Source organism: Schistocerca gregaria, chromosome 2 (genome assembly GCF_023897955.1).
Source record: "Schistocerca gregaria isolate iqSchGreg1 chromosome 2, iqSchGreg1.2, whole genome shotgun sequence".
Taxonomy (NCBI): Eukaryota; Metazoa; Arthropoda; class Insecta; order Orthoptera; family Acrididae; genus Schistocerca; species Schistocerca gregaria.
The window spans coordinates 607,927,864-607,940,549 of record NC_064921.1 but is presented as its reverse complement, the minus strand read 5'-3'; the positions used below and the strand labels follow the sequence as shown (position 1 = coordinate 607,940,549).

Here is a 12,686-nt window from a genome sequence, read left to right as displayed (position 1 = left end):
CACATTCGTAGAATAGAAGGCTGTGTAGTGTTGGAGTGGGAATATAAAAGGGGTAGGTGGGTGTGGACAGTGACTAATGAAGGGTGAGGCCGGGAGGGTTATGCTAATGTAGGACATATTGCAGGGAGAATTCCCATCAGTTCAGTTCAGAAGAGGTGGTGTTAGTAGGAAGGATCCAGATCACACAGGCTGTGAAGCAAAGAAAGTTGTGTTGGGAAAGGTGTTCAGCAACTGGGTGGTCCAGTTGCTTCATGGCCATGGTTTGTCCGGGTCCATTCATGTGGACAGCCAGTTTGTTGGTTGTCATACCCATGTATAATGGAACACATTAGGTGCAGCTTAGCTTGTAGAGCAAATGACTGGTTTCACAGGCAGCCCTGCCTTTTATAGGATAGGCGATGCTTGGGACCAGACTTGAGTAGGTTATGGTGGCAGGATGTATGGGACTGGGTCTTGCACCTAGGTCTATTAAAGTGATATGAGCCATGAGTCAAGGGTTTGGAGGCAGGGGTTGAGTAGGGATGGATTAGGATATTTTGTAGGTTTGCTGGGTGTTGGAATACCACTGTGGGAGGGGTAGGAAGGATAGTGGGTGGAAAATTACTCATTTTAGAGCTTGACAAGAGGTATTAAAAACCCTGTTGGAGAATGTGATTCAGTTGCTCCAGTCCTGGGTGGTACTGAGTCACAATGCAAATCGTCCTCTATGGCTGGATGGTGGTACTTTGGAGGTGGTGGGTGGCTGGAGAGATGGGGCATGGGAGCTCTGTTTGTATACAAGATTTGAAGGCTAATTACAGTCTGTGAAGGCCTCAGTGAGTTCCTTGGTATATCTTGAGGAGGACTGCTCATCAGTACAGATGTGACGGGAACAGGTGGCTTGGCTGTAGGAAAGAGAATTTTTGGTATGGAATAGGTAACAGCTGTCTAAGTGCAGGTATGGCTGTTGGTTGGTTTGATGTGTATCGGAGGTACTGATGTAGCCATCTTTGAGGTGGAGGTCAGCGTTGGGGAAGGTGTCTTGTTGGGTTGAGGAGGGCTGGTTGAAACAAGTGGGGGAGAAAGTGTCGGAGGTTCTGGAGGAATGTGGTTAGGGTGTCCTCACCGTTGATCCAGATCTTGAAGATGTCATCAGTGAATCTGAACGAGGTGAGGGGCTTGGGATACTGGGTGTTCAGGAAGGCCTATGAATAGATTGGCATAGGGCAGTGCCATGTGGGTACCCATTTCCATACCCTGTATTTACTTGTATTGTAGGTGATGTCTCACCGACTACAAACATAACCTCCCACCGTGGTATTCCATCACCCACTGAACCTCTACAATATCGTCACCCATCTGAACTCAACACCTGCTCCCAACCCCCTTGCTTCACGGCTGATTTACCTTGTAATAGATCTGGATACAAGACCTGTTCCGTACATCCTCACACCACCACCACCACCACCACCACCACCACCACCTACCCCAGTCCTGTCATAAGCATCGTCTATTGCATCAAAGGCAGGGCTACTTGTGAAACCAGTCATATGATCTACTGTTTATGCTGCAACTAGTGTGCGCTGTATTCTATGTGGGCGTGAGAACCGACAAACCGCCTGTCCTCATGAATGGCCATCGACAAACTAGGGTCCAAGAAACAGTTGAACCACACAGTTGCTGAGCACACTGCCCAACATGAATGTCTTTCATTGACTGGTTCACAGCCTGTGCAATCTGGATCCTTCCTACCAATGCCAGAAATCCTGAATTGCACAGGTAGGATCGCTCCCTGCAGTATATCCTATGTCCTCGTAACCCTCCTGGTCTCAACCTCTGTTAGTCACTGTGCTTACCCACCTGTCCCCTTCCCACCTGTTTCCACTCTAGCACTACACAGCCTCCTATTCCACCAACGCACCCACAACTTTTTTACTCCCGCTCCCTCACCCTTCAGTCACACTCTTATTTTTAAAGTAAGGTAAAAATAAATCTATTGTAAGTTTCATTGTCTCCAAGATAAGCAGGTTGCTGTTATCCATCATTCGTTACTGCATAGCACTTTGGTTTAAATCTCAGTGGAATTGCCATAAATCTTGTATCCCACTGTCCGTGCAGCCTTGAGACTGCACCTAGCTTCCCTACTCTTTCCCCACCAAATCACTGTATGCTACCACAATCAGCACTTTACTGTGCTCCACTCTATCCTGCTATCCCTGTCTTTCCCTGTCCCAGCCCCCTCCTTACCCCCACCACTCAGACTGCTTCTCCCATCAGGCACTGTTGCTCTCAGTCTTGCCTTGGCAGCCAGAGACAGTGGTCAGGTTTTGTGTGTGTGTGTGTGTGTGTGTGTGTGTGTGTGTGTGTGTGTGTGTGTGTGTGTGTGTGTGTGCTGTCTAATTTGAAAGAAGCTTACTTGTTTAGCTGTCTTTTTGTTGTGGCTGTGTGCACTCAAAATCTCCACTTTCTTGTTATGTAAATGGCTGATTTTGTGCGAGTCTAGCTTTGCAGAGAAAGAAACGTCTGGGAACATAGAATTGTGAATTGGTAGTTGTGATGAGTGTATTTATGTCATAGATCAAAAATTTTGCACTGTTAATAAATTAATGTTATCACCATTAAATGCAGACATTTGTGATAATACTCTATGCTGGAGCTGAACTGAAAGTGTGTAATTTGAGTGACCACTACAGCTAAAATTGAGCTCTGGTCTGGTGCTCTTAATTTGTCACAAATGCTCTCATGACGGTACACTACATTTGAAATGAAAAGTGTTGTTCATAAAGGAATTAAGTGTGATAAGATTACTTGTAATGTTACTTTGGCAACTGACAAGTTGCCACAATTATTGATAATCAGTATCAAAATATTTTTCTTCAGATTACAGGTGGAGCTGGATTTGTTGGGTCACATTTGGTAGATGAACTGATGATGACTGGTCATGAAGTTATTGTGGTTGATAATTTTTTCACTGGACGCAAGCGCAATGTTGAACACTGGATAGGTCATGAGAACTTTGAGTTAATACACCATGATATTGTAAATCCTTTATTCATTGAAGTTGATGAAATTTATCATCTAGCAAGTCCTGCATCGCCACCACATTACATGTATAATCCAGTGAAAACAATAAAGACAAATACAGTGGGCACAATCAATATGCTGGGCAAGTATTTCAATTCACCTCTGTTTTGAATAGGAATCATCAGAAGCTCAATTCTACTTTTTGTGTGTTCTTATTTTATTCAGTTCTATTTGTTTCTAGGTTAATATTACTCGCTAATCATTAACCCTTTCCACTTCAACACAATTTCTAGTATATCTCACATGCTCCATTCTTTAATCTGATTGTACTGGGCATCAATCGTCTTACATAGTACTGCCATCTCGGGAAATGTGTGTGGAGGGAGGTTACAATTAATAAATTAAAGTTAGTGGGTGTGAAATGACTAGTTCTTCAAATACAGTCCTTTCTGAGGAGGAGATTGTAGATCTTTTAGAGTAAGTTAAAATGAGTAAGGCAGTGGTTCTGATGATGATAGTGATTCATTTGTAAACAATTAGAGTGGAATGACTATGGAAACAGTTTAACTGGAAGAGAGTTAAAAAATGTCACACAGTGAAACATTTTGCATTGTATTGCTTATGTAAACATATTTGAATTAACATGCACTTTTTGTGTTAATGTATACCCTAATTGATGGTCAGTAGCATCATTGATTCCACAATGAGACTTGTACACGTGGCGAAGATTTAAATAAGAGGGCACAGAGATGCCCCGTGTCTACATTGTGGAGTGCAAAGGGGCTAAACATACATTTTCTATGTTTTGGGAACAATTTCCCAGTTCCAGTTGTATTTTTCACATTTGGAGTAGTGAAACATCATTAGTACTGCATCTTCTACCCATGAGGTTGACTTGCATCCAATAGTTTATTTCAACAGCACTCTTGTACAAATTGCTGGAGAGTAACTCTATTAAGAGTTGCTTCACTGTTAACTGAAACTGACTGTTGAATAAACCCTTGGCAAATTCGTTACCATTCCTTATCTGATGTAAATAAAAAACACATTCCTTTGTGATAGTATACCTTCATAGAAGCACTTGGACCATAACCGCACAATGAGCAAGTCCTTGGCTGTGGGGGACCACATTCAAGAAAAACTGTTACAGAGTTTGCACCCTTCCTGACTCTTTAAGAACTATTTATAGCATTGACATTATGTCTTCTACTTTTTGAATGAAGCTAATTGGTGTTTTCTAACTACCTTCTATTATTGTTACATTGTTAACCATTTCATATGACTGGGTAGATGACTCTGTTTCTCATACTGAAGCAGTACTAACCTTTTAATACTGGTTTCAGTAGGTTCTAATCCAGGTAGAATTCTCATAGATGTTTATTCTTACTCCACTGGTTATAGTTCTTAATGATTGGTTGTGGACATTTTCTAACATTTAATGAATTATTCAAACTTAAATCACTACCTGGTACAAATGTAGAATAAAAAAAGAATGGGAGGTACTCATTTATCTTCAATGGGCAGAATATTGATATTGTAAAGACATGACATCTTCAGAGGAACCCTGACCACTAATGGTACCCTGAGAAAATGTTGCCTGTGTTATTAATTTGATAATCATTTTCAATCTGGTGCACAGATCTTCAGGCCCAAAACTATTGCTGCAAAGCATAGTATGTTCAACAGTGTGTAACAGAAGATTAACATTAAATGTAAGTGCAACAGATTTAAATAAATGGAGTAATAGTAATGAAGATTCTCAAAAACACACGAATCTGTCATTAGTAGCTCCTTCGCGATGGCAAGTGAATACTGACTTCCTGAGACCTAGTTGTGTTGTCATCAACTAGATTCTCATGTAGCCCTTTTCACGTGCCTGCATGTGCACTTAAATGGAAACCTTCATAGCCATATTGGTGAAAAAGTGCTCAGGTTCACAGTTGTCTTTCAAGTTAGTCAGTTGCTTTTACATCTTCTGATGGAATTCTCCTGCATCTGGTATTTCAGAGTATAATAATTATGGAATCTGGTTAGTATATCTTCCATGGATTGTAGAAGATTTGAGGAAAAACTATCTAAGTGTGTCTTCATATGCAGTTTCTTGAAGATTCAGAAAGTGACAGAGTGCACTTTGACTCGAGTTATTGCTGTTGAAGTTGCAGTTTGGCCATGAATGAAGGTTTTTTGCTTTAGACTTAAAGAAATTCATTGTTTTCCTGCAGCCTTGTCCTGACCTCGTTGGATTTGTCAGTTATATCTGCAAGACAGGCAATGTCAGGACATTGTAGTTTGAATGCTCAGGTCACTTGACCAAAGAAACTCAACTCTTGCATCAAAAGGATGGGGAGGGGACACTTTTATCTTGATAACTGCCTCATATCAATGTGTTGGAGAAGACATTTGAATTTTTTGTCAATTCCTTGACAGAGCTGAATGAAAAGATGACTGTTCAAAGGATGCACATTCCTATTGTTAACGTTACTGACAAAGGCAGAGATTTATGCAGTCTCTCACTTAAATTTGTTTAGCAACAGAGCACTACCCTTGGGTTACACGGTGTAGGTTTTGAATGGGCTCTATAACCACAATACTTAGGAAATGATATTTTTCTTTGAAAAAATCCTTCCATTTTTATATTTGTAGTGAAGTCATTTTGGTGGTCAAATTTCTGGCAAACATCATTTCATCAGTTATGTCGCCACTTAAGCTAATGGATCAAATGGCAGGAAGCAGCAGTGCCTCATAATCTATAGCTGTGGTTCCATCAATTTGCATTACTAGTTGAGTGTTCTTAGAGACATTGAAATGCATTTCATCCACCTAAAAGGCCATCTCGCCAATTCTTTTCGGAACTGTCATTGTTCAAAGGTACTTATTTCATCCTTCCATATGCATCAGACTCCAGCCTATACTGATAGTTCATTTGGTTACAGGGTATACAAGTGTTCTCCAAAAAAATATACAATTCCCCACATTTTGTTATAATAATAATTATTTTTATAAAGCAAGGAGACCTTTGTGAGGTTTTCTGAATACCTTGCTTGCTGAAAATCACTTTCCCAAGATGATCGCTTAGAATGTGGTAGGTTCCATAGCTTCATTTCACAATGGGTCTCCATGAATGATGCACAGTGCTGAATAAAGGGACGAGTCAGTGTTCCAAGTAATCAAGTGAATATTTTTAGGAGTGAAAATGTGCTTCCAAAATGCGCTGGTTATGCTGCTGAACAAATGCCATAGGTTTTCACCATGCTCAACTGATTCTAGGCACAACGTACCACAACATGTGTGCAGTGCCAGTAGTCTCAGTATTGAGGCTTCTCTGTTGATATATAATCAGTTTGGGAGATTTCATTGTTGGAACTTTGCCCAAGTCTGAGTTCAACCACTTTATGCTCTCGTATGGCCTCCAAGACAAGGCACCTACTAACATTACAGCAGCTTTGGATTTTTGAATATTAATCTAAGCTAATAATAATCATGTAAAACTGTTGTTTTGTCTGTCTGAACATTCTTCTCCAAAACTACTAAACAGATTTTCAGGAGGTTTTCCCAGGTAGCTCGTGTATCGCTTGGGGCATTGTATGGGTTTAGTTCATCAAAATTGGATCACAGAAAAAAAGATGTCATCATTGAAAGTTTTATCTGTAGTATTTCTACAAATGTGCAAGTAATCCCGTTTGACAAGTTTTCATGACTAACCCAATGAATCAGTTTCAGTGTAATTTTGTATGAAGATAGCTTGAACAATGATGAAACCACACTGGACTCGCATTCGGGAGGACGACAGTTCAATCCCGCGTCTGGACATCCTGATTTAGGTTTTCCGTGATTTCCCTAAATCACTCCAGGCAAATTCCGGGATGGTTCCTTTGAAAGGGCACAGCCGACTTCCTTCCCTAATCCGATGAGACCGATGACCTTGCTGTCTGGTCTCTTCCCCCAAACATCCCAACCCAACAATGATGAAGAACATAGGCTACTTTAGAAAGTCTGTAGTAGAAAATACTTACTGATTTGAAGAATATTATGCAGATTAGGGAAAAATACTTAGTCCTTGGCTTTTGATCTTTATCAAATTTGTGTAATGTTTTCATTGGTTGATAAATGACACCTAATAAGATTCAACGTAATGAATACAATGCTTATGTAATCATCACTGTGTTTAATCCATACATCCACACTATTTGTTGCATGATTTACATATTATGTAATTTATAGCTTTTTCAATAGCATGATGCATAGATGTGTGCTCCTGCTCTTGCCCCTCTGTACTCACTGCTCAGCGGTGTCACTGCGCATGCCAATGCATTGTGTGTTGGGACAGCATGGGAGGGGGAAGATCTGGATGCACATTATGAACTAGGCTTACACAAACAGGTAGGTGTGAGAGCAGCTTATGTTATTGCATGTACAGTAACTTGTGTACTTACCATGGCTCACCATATCAAAGCTACTGATTTGCGAGTGCAGCTGCAGGTAACATCTGTTTCTTACATAATTGTACTACAAAAAAGTTTTTATGTTTAAGTGTCTTTTAAGTTGTTCTGGTCTCATTTTTAAACCAAATGTGAATCGAAATATAATTTTATAAAATATATTCGGCCACCTCTTTAGCCGAATTGTTAGCCCAGGTTCAATTCCTAATACAATCTAAGATCTTTTTTTGAAGTAGAGGTCTGGAATGGTGTGGACTTAGCTTCATGAGGCCGAATGAGGAGTTTCTTGAATAAAGAACCATTGACACCATCAGTATTCAGCTACTGGCAATTTGTGCTGTAGGGATGGAACATGCTGATCATGTGTCCCACTCTCATGTACTATTCCTACTGCCTTGAAGGTGTCTCTTTGCCAGTCAGTACAGGCATACTTTTTTTTTAAAATGATATTGGATTCAGCTGTCAGATATTATCGTACCTATGTTTAAAAAGTTAAATTCATGGATATTTTTATCCTGACTAAAACATCAGTTGAAAGAAAACACTGCCAGTTCATCCCCCAACATTCCTTTAGTGCCCCCCTGTACAACCCCCCCCCCCCCCCCTCCCACACCTCTCCACACCCTACCCCAATATCCCATCTCCTGTGGTGTCAGCAGCTTGTGGTCTAGTGGCTAGCATTGCTGCCTCTGGATCAAGTGGTCCTGGGTTTGATTCCTGGCTGAATTGAGGATTTTCTCTGCCCGGAGACGGGGTGGTTGTGCTGTCATCATCATCATCATTCGTGACAGTGGCTAGATTGGACTGTGTAAAAATTGGGACTTTGTATGTGCGGACGCTGATAACAGTGCAGTTAAGTGCCTCGCAAACCTGTCATCATGTCTTCTGTGGCAGTAATAACAAGTTGGAAGACAACTATTGTAAAGCCCCTTCATAGTTGAGTATGGGTGGACAACTTCCACTTCTATTAAAAGTCCTTTCTGGTAGAGTGGGTTGTTGCAAATCTATCTTAGTAAAAATTGTTCTACAGTATAGCATATTCCATTTCACTTATCCGTAAATGGTGTAACTAACACAGTAAAAACCATTGTAAAAATGATCATTTTTTTCTTCAGGACTGTATTTCTTGTTCATTTTCAAACCTCACTGTGACAACTCGTCATTAGAAATTGACCACCCTTAGCTGGTTGGAGGGATAGGCTGTGAGCATAGATTTACTCTCATACAAGTGTTTGAATACTCACTCACTTTAAACTTAAAGACTCTATTCTTAACTTGATAAAACAGTCATATCTCATTGCATGGTATTAGCCACTTGGCAGCCACACTTTAGAAAACTTAATATTACTAGCTGTAGGAGGTCACAAATCCCTGGAAGTGCTTCAGCCAGAGGGATGAGGATCAGTTATATAAATTAATGCCTACTACTCTTTCTATATATATCATTCATTTGCTCCTGACTTGATAGTGAGTGTAGCTTCTGTGAATCAACTTTCATAATTTGAAAATAGTGAATACTCAACTGTCAGCCCATTAAGACTTGCAACTGGAGCTCATAAGACAAGCCCCATTCTGCAATGAAGGAAGGTGGTGCGGTGGTATAGGCACTGGATATTGCTTTTGGGGGCAGTGGGTTTCAAGGTTTTTTCTGGCCATCCACATGTAGCTGTCTGTCTTCCCCCCCCCCTTCTCCCCCTCCTTCCACTCTCCCTCCCCCTCCTCCTTCCCTTTCCTCATAACAGATTAAGGAAGATATTGGGAGGGTTCTCTGTGTAGGACATGGCCTAAATTATTATTTATTTATTTTTTGCCAATCTGTGCTAGCATTTGGTCACTGACTTATTTGTTGATAATGTGGTAAACTTAAGCTTCCTTCTTTTCTAAGAATGTAAGGGAAGCTACCCACAGTGCTTTGTCCTCCTTTAAAACATTTGGCCAAAGAATCTTATGCCATTTGGGGATCCCAGCCAGATGAGTCATGATTGGAAAAAAAAATTGTAAAAATGAAAGATCTCCAGTAGTATTATAGCAACCATTCACCTTGGTTGATAAAGAGGCATAAGAAACATTTTTAATTACCATATGAGTATGACCTGTGTTTCTTAAATGCACTTGCAGTACCTATATTTTATTAAAGTGAACAAGTGGAACACCTCTTTAAACTGATCATACAAGCTGTTTATCAAGAAGTGGACAATTAAGGGTGTCTACCACTGTATTTACCATTGCAGTTCACACAAATATGTCCAGGAAATGGAACTTAAATAGTAAGTCCATTTTCTGTAACATCCTGAGGATAGAGAGTTGAGTGCAATACTCATTGATCTCAGTTGTTATAAAATTTAGCAATAAAAAGGATAACAGTGCTCGTCATGTTATCGATAGAATATACACAACAGAAAGGCTTGTCATTCACAATTTTTGCAAAAGTGAAGTTCACTAATATCATTATGGTGGGTACCTGATTGAGTTAGATTTGTAGCAGTAAGATAACGGATGTGGCAGCCAGATAGACCTGAGGAGAATTAAGTGGCATTATGCTCCATCTCCAAATGTGCACTGATGTTATCGGTACGGAGTAAAGTTATGGCTGTGTGGAGGGAAAAAAAGAGACAAAATGTGTAACTGAACAAGCATTGGAAGATCTGATTGATCTTTGTCAGGGTGTACCTTTGTTCAATGCATTTTGATGGAAAGAAGTAATTCTAGCTCACTTGTAGCACATGGTATCCTACTGCATCATGAATGGCCTGCATGAAGTGATCACTATTGCAGTGCACTGTAATTTAAGTATGTGCTGATTTGATGGATATTTTGTATTTTAACAAATGACAATGATAATTTGAGGGGCATGTTAATGTTTTGTGACTCAATGAATCTTGTTCAGATAATTCAATCAACAAGTTTCCTGGCTGTTTTATGATCTTCAGTGAAATGCTGCAATATTTTTCATTAGTTGGCTGTATATTATGATTTTTTTAGTTGAGCTATATTAATTGAATTGAGGGGGCTGTAATGATCATAGTGTTGATTACCCGAACACCAACATGACAGCATTAAAGTAAAAGTGCAAAGAGCAACTAGATGAATCTCTCTTCTGCACTAACATTGTCATGAGGAGTAATGTGGAGGGACATCCAACTCAGCCATATAGTGCAGCTAAGAAGGAAGGATTTAACGTCCCATCATAATTGAGGTCAATAGAGATGAATCACAAGGTTGGAATGTTTCAAGGATGGGGATGGAAATCAGCTGTGCATTTTCAAAGGAACCATCTCAGCATTTGTCTGGAGCAATTTAGAGAAATTGTGGAAAACCTAAATCTGGATGGCCAGATGCAGATTTTAACTGGCGTGTCCTCCACAATTTGAGTCCGCTGTGCTAACCACTACACAACTTTGCTCAGTGCAGCTAAGAGAAGAAATGGAAACTGCATCTTTTATATTATGTTGAAAATTTTGAAAGGTTTAGATTGGTGTAGAAAGTTGATTAACATACCAGTATTTCAAGTTATTAAAATTACCTTAAAAATTAAAATGATGATAACAATAAGTATTTCTGCCATATAAATATCAGTTATCACAAAAATACAAAACTGGAAATAAGGCTGTGCACTAATCTCACATTGGTTGTTAATGCACTAAAGTGTTACTTGACTGCAGTAGGTTGCTGGTGTCAACCTGCTGAGTTCCTCATTGAAGGTGAGTGAAAAAAGAAAGAAAGACAGAAAGAAAGAGAGTGCGTAGTGTTACATGTAGTTGTGTGGAATCAATGAAATATTAATGCTAAATTTTATGTTAGTAGTCAGTTGAGCCTTAAAAATATCTGTTGCCAGTGAAATTAAAAAGATTTTTTTACTGGTTTATGATAAACATTTAATTGGTTGCAATAATTTAATTTTGTTTACAGGGCTGGCAAAAAGAGTTGGTGCTAGAGTTTTGATTGCCAGTACATCGGAAGTGTATGGCGACCCGGAAGTGCATCCCCAACCAGAAACTTACTGGGGCCATGTCAACCCTATAGGTGAGAATCAAACAGAAAGATATAATTATATTCCTTATAATGAACATGTAATACATCGGTTTACACACACACACACACACACACACACACACACACACACACACAATTTCCTCAGTTGCAGTGTGTTGTATGACAGGTTAGAAGCATGTGCTCGACAGAGTAGATGAAGAATAATGTGGAACATAAAAAAAATAGCATTCTGCTATAATTGTCCAGTTTCGAAGCATAATTTGAGGCTGAATAAATATAAGATGCATAAAATTGAAAATTTCTTTTCTTAGCCAAATTCTTGAAGAAATGATAAATTCCTGAAGAAATATAATTTCTAAACTCTATTAAATCTTCAAAGCTTAGTATGTATTACATTAATTGTTTAGGTCCCAGGGCATGTTATGATGAAGGGAAAAGGGTTGCTGAAACACTAAGCTATGCCTATGCAAAACAGGAGAAAGTTGATGTTAGAGTTGCAAGAATATTTAACACATATGGACCAAGAATGCATATGAATGATGGAAGAGTGGTATCAAACTTCATTCTTCAAGCTCTTAACAATGAAACCATCACAGTGAGTTTCTACATCCTTTTGATATTATAGTATTTAAGTAAAATGATGAAGGTTAGAATAAATGATTACAGCAATGTAAGTGGCACTTCATACTTTTAATTACTGTGTGTGTGTGTGTGTGTGTGTGTGTGTGTGTGTGTGTGTGTGTGTGTGTGTGTGTGTGCGCGCGTGATGGGGGGTCATTATTAATTATAATACTGAAGACTGAAAACATGTTTTATTATGAAGGTTACCAATGTGAGACTGATTCAGTACTTGGATACTGCTTCTAAAAATAAAAGATGGTTAAGTTGCTACAGTTGTCTCAAATGTAATAGACTACAATTGACATTAATGGTTGCTTACATTTGAATGTGTGTATAAATTGTGTCTGGACTTGAATAAATTGTGTTTGGGTGGAGGAAAAAGGATTTGAAAGTCCTTGATATTGTAGTGGCCTTTTTGTTGTCGTGGCATTTGCTAGTTGAATTGTATTTGGTTTTGTGGTGACGGAATCTCCCTCTCCCTCTCCCTCTCCCTCTCCCTCTCCCTCTCCCTCTCCCTCTCCCTCTCCCTCTCCCTCTCCCTCTCCCTCTCCCTCTCCCTCTCCCTCTCCCTCTCCCTCTCCCTCTCCCTCTCCCTCTCCCTCTCCCTCTCCCTCTCCCTCTCCCTCTCCC

The 12,686-nt window shown here is 39.7% G+C and overlaps 1 protein-coding gene across 1 annotated transcript in view; it reads left to right on the top strand.

Annotated features, from left to right (window-relative positions):
- The window catches only part of LOC126334565 (UDP-glucuronic acid decarboxylase 1-like), a 58,463-nt gene that overhangs the window by 13,778 nt on the left and 31,999 nt on the right, over nt 1–12,686 (top strand). Inside the window, exons 3-5 of the mRNA XM_049996950.1 lie at nt 2,860–3,145; nt 11,352–11,465; nt 11,843–12,030. Coding sequence (XP_049852907.1) covers nt 2,860–3,145; nt 11,352–11,465; nt 11,843–12,030 — 588 coding nt within the window. The remainder of the gene's footprint in view (nt 1–2,859; nt 3,146–11,351; nt 11,466–11,842; nt 12,031–12,686) is intronic.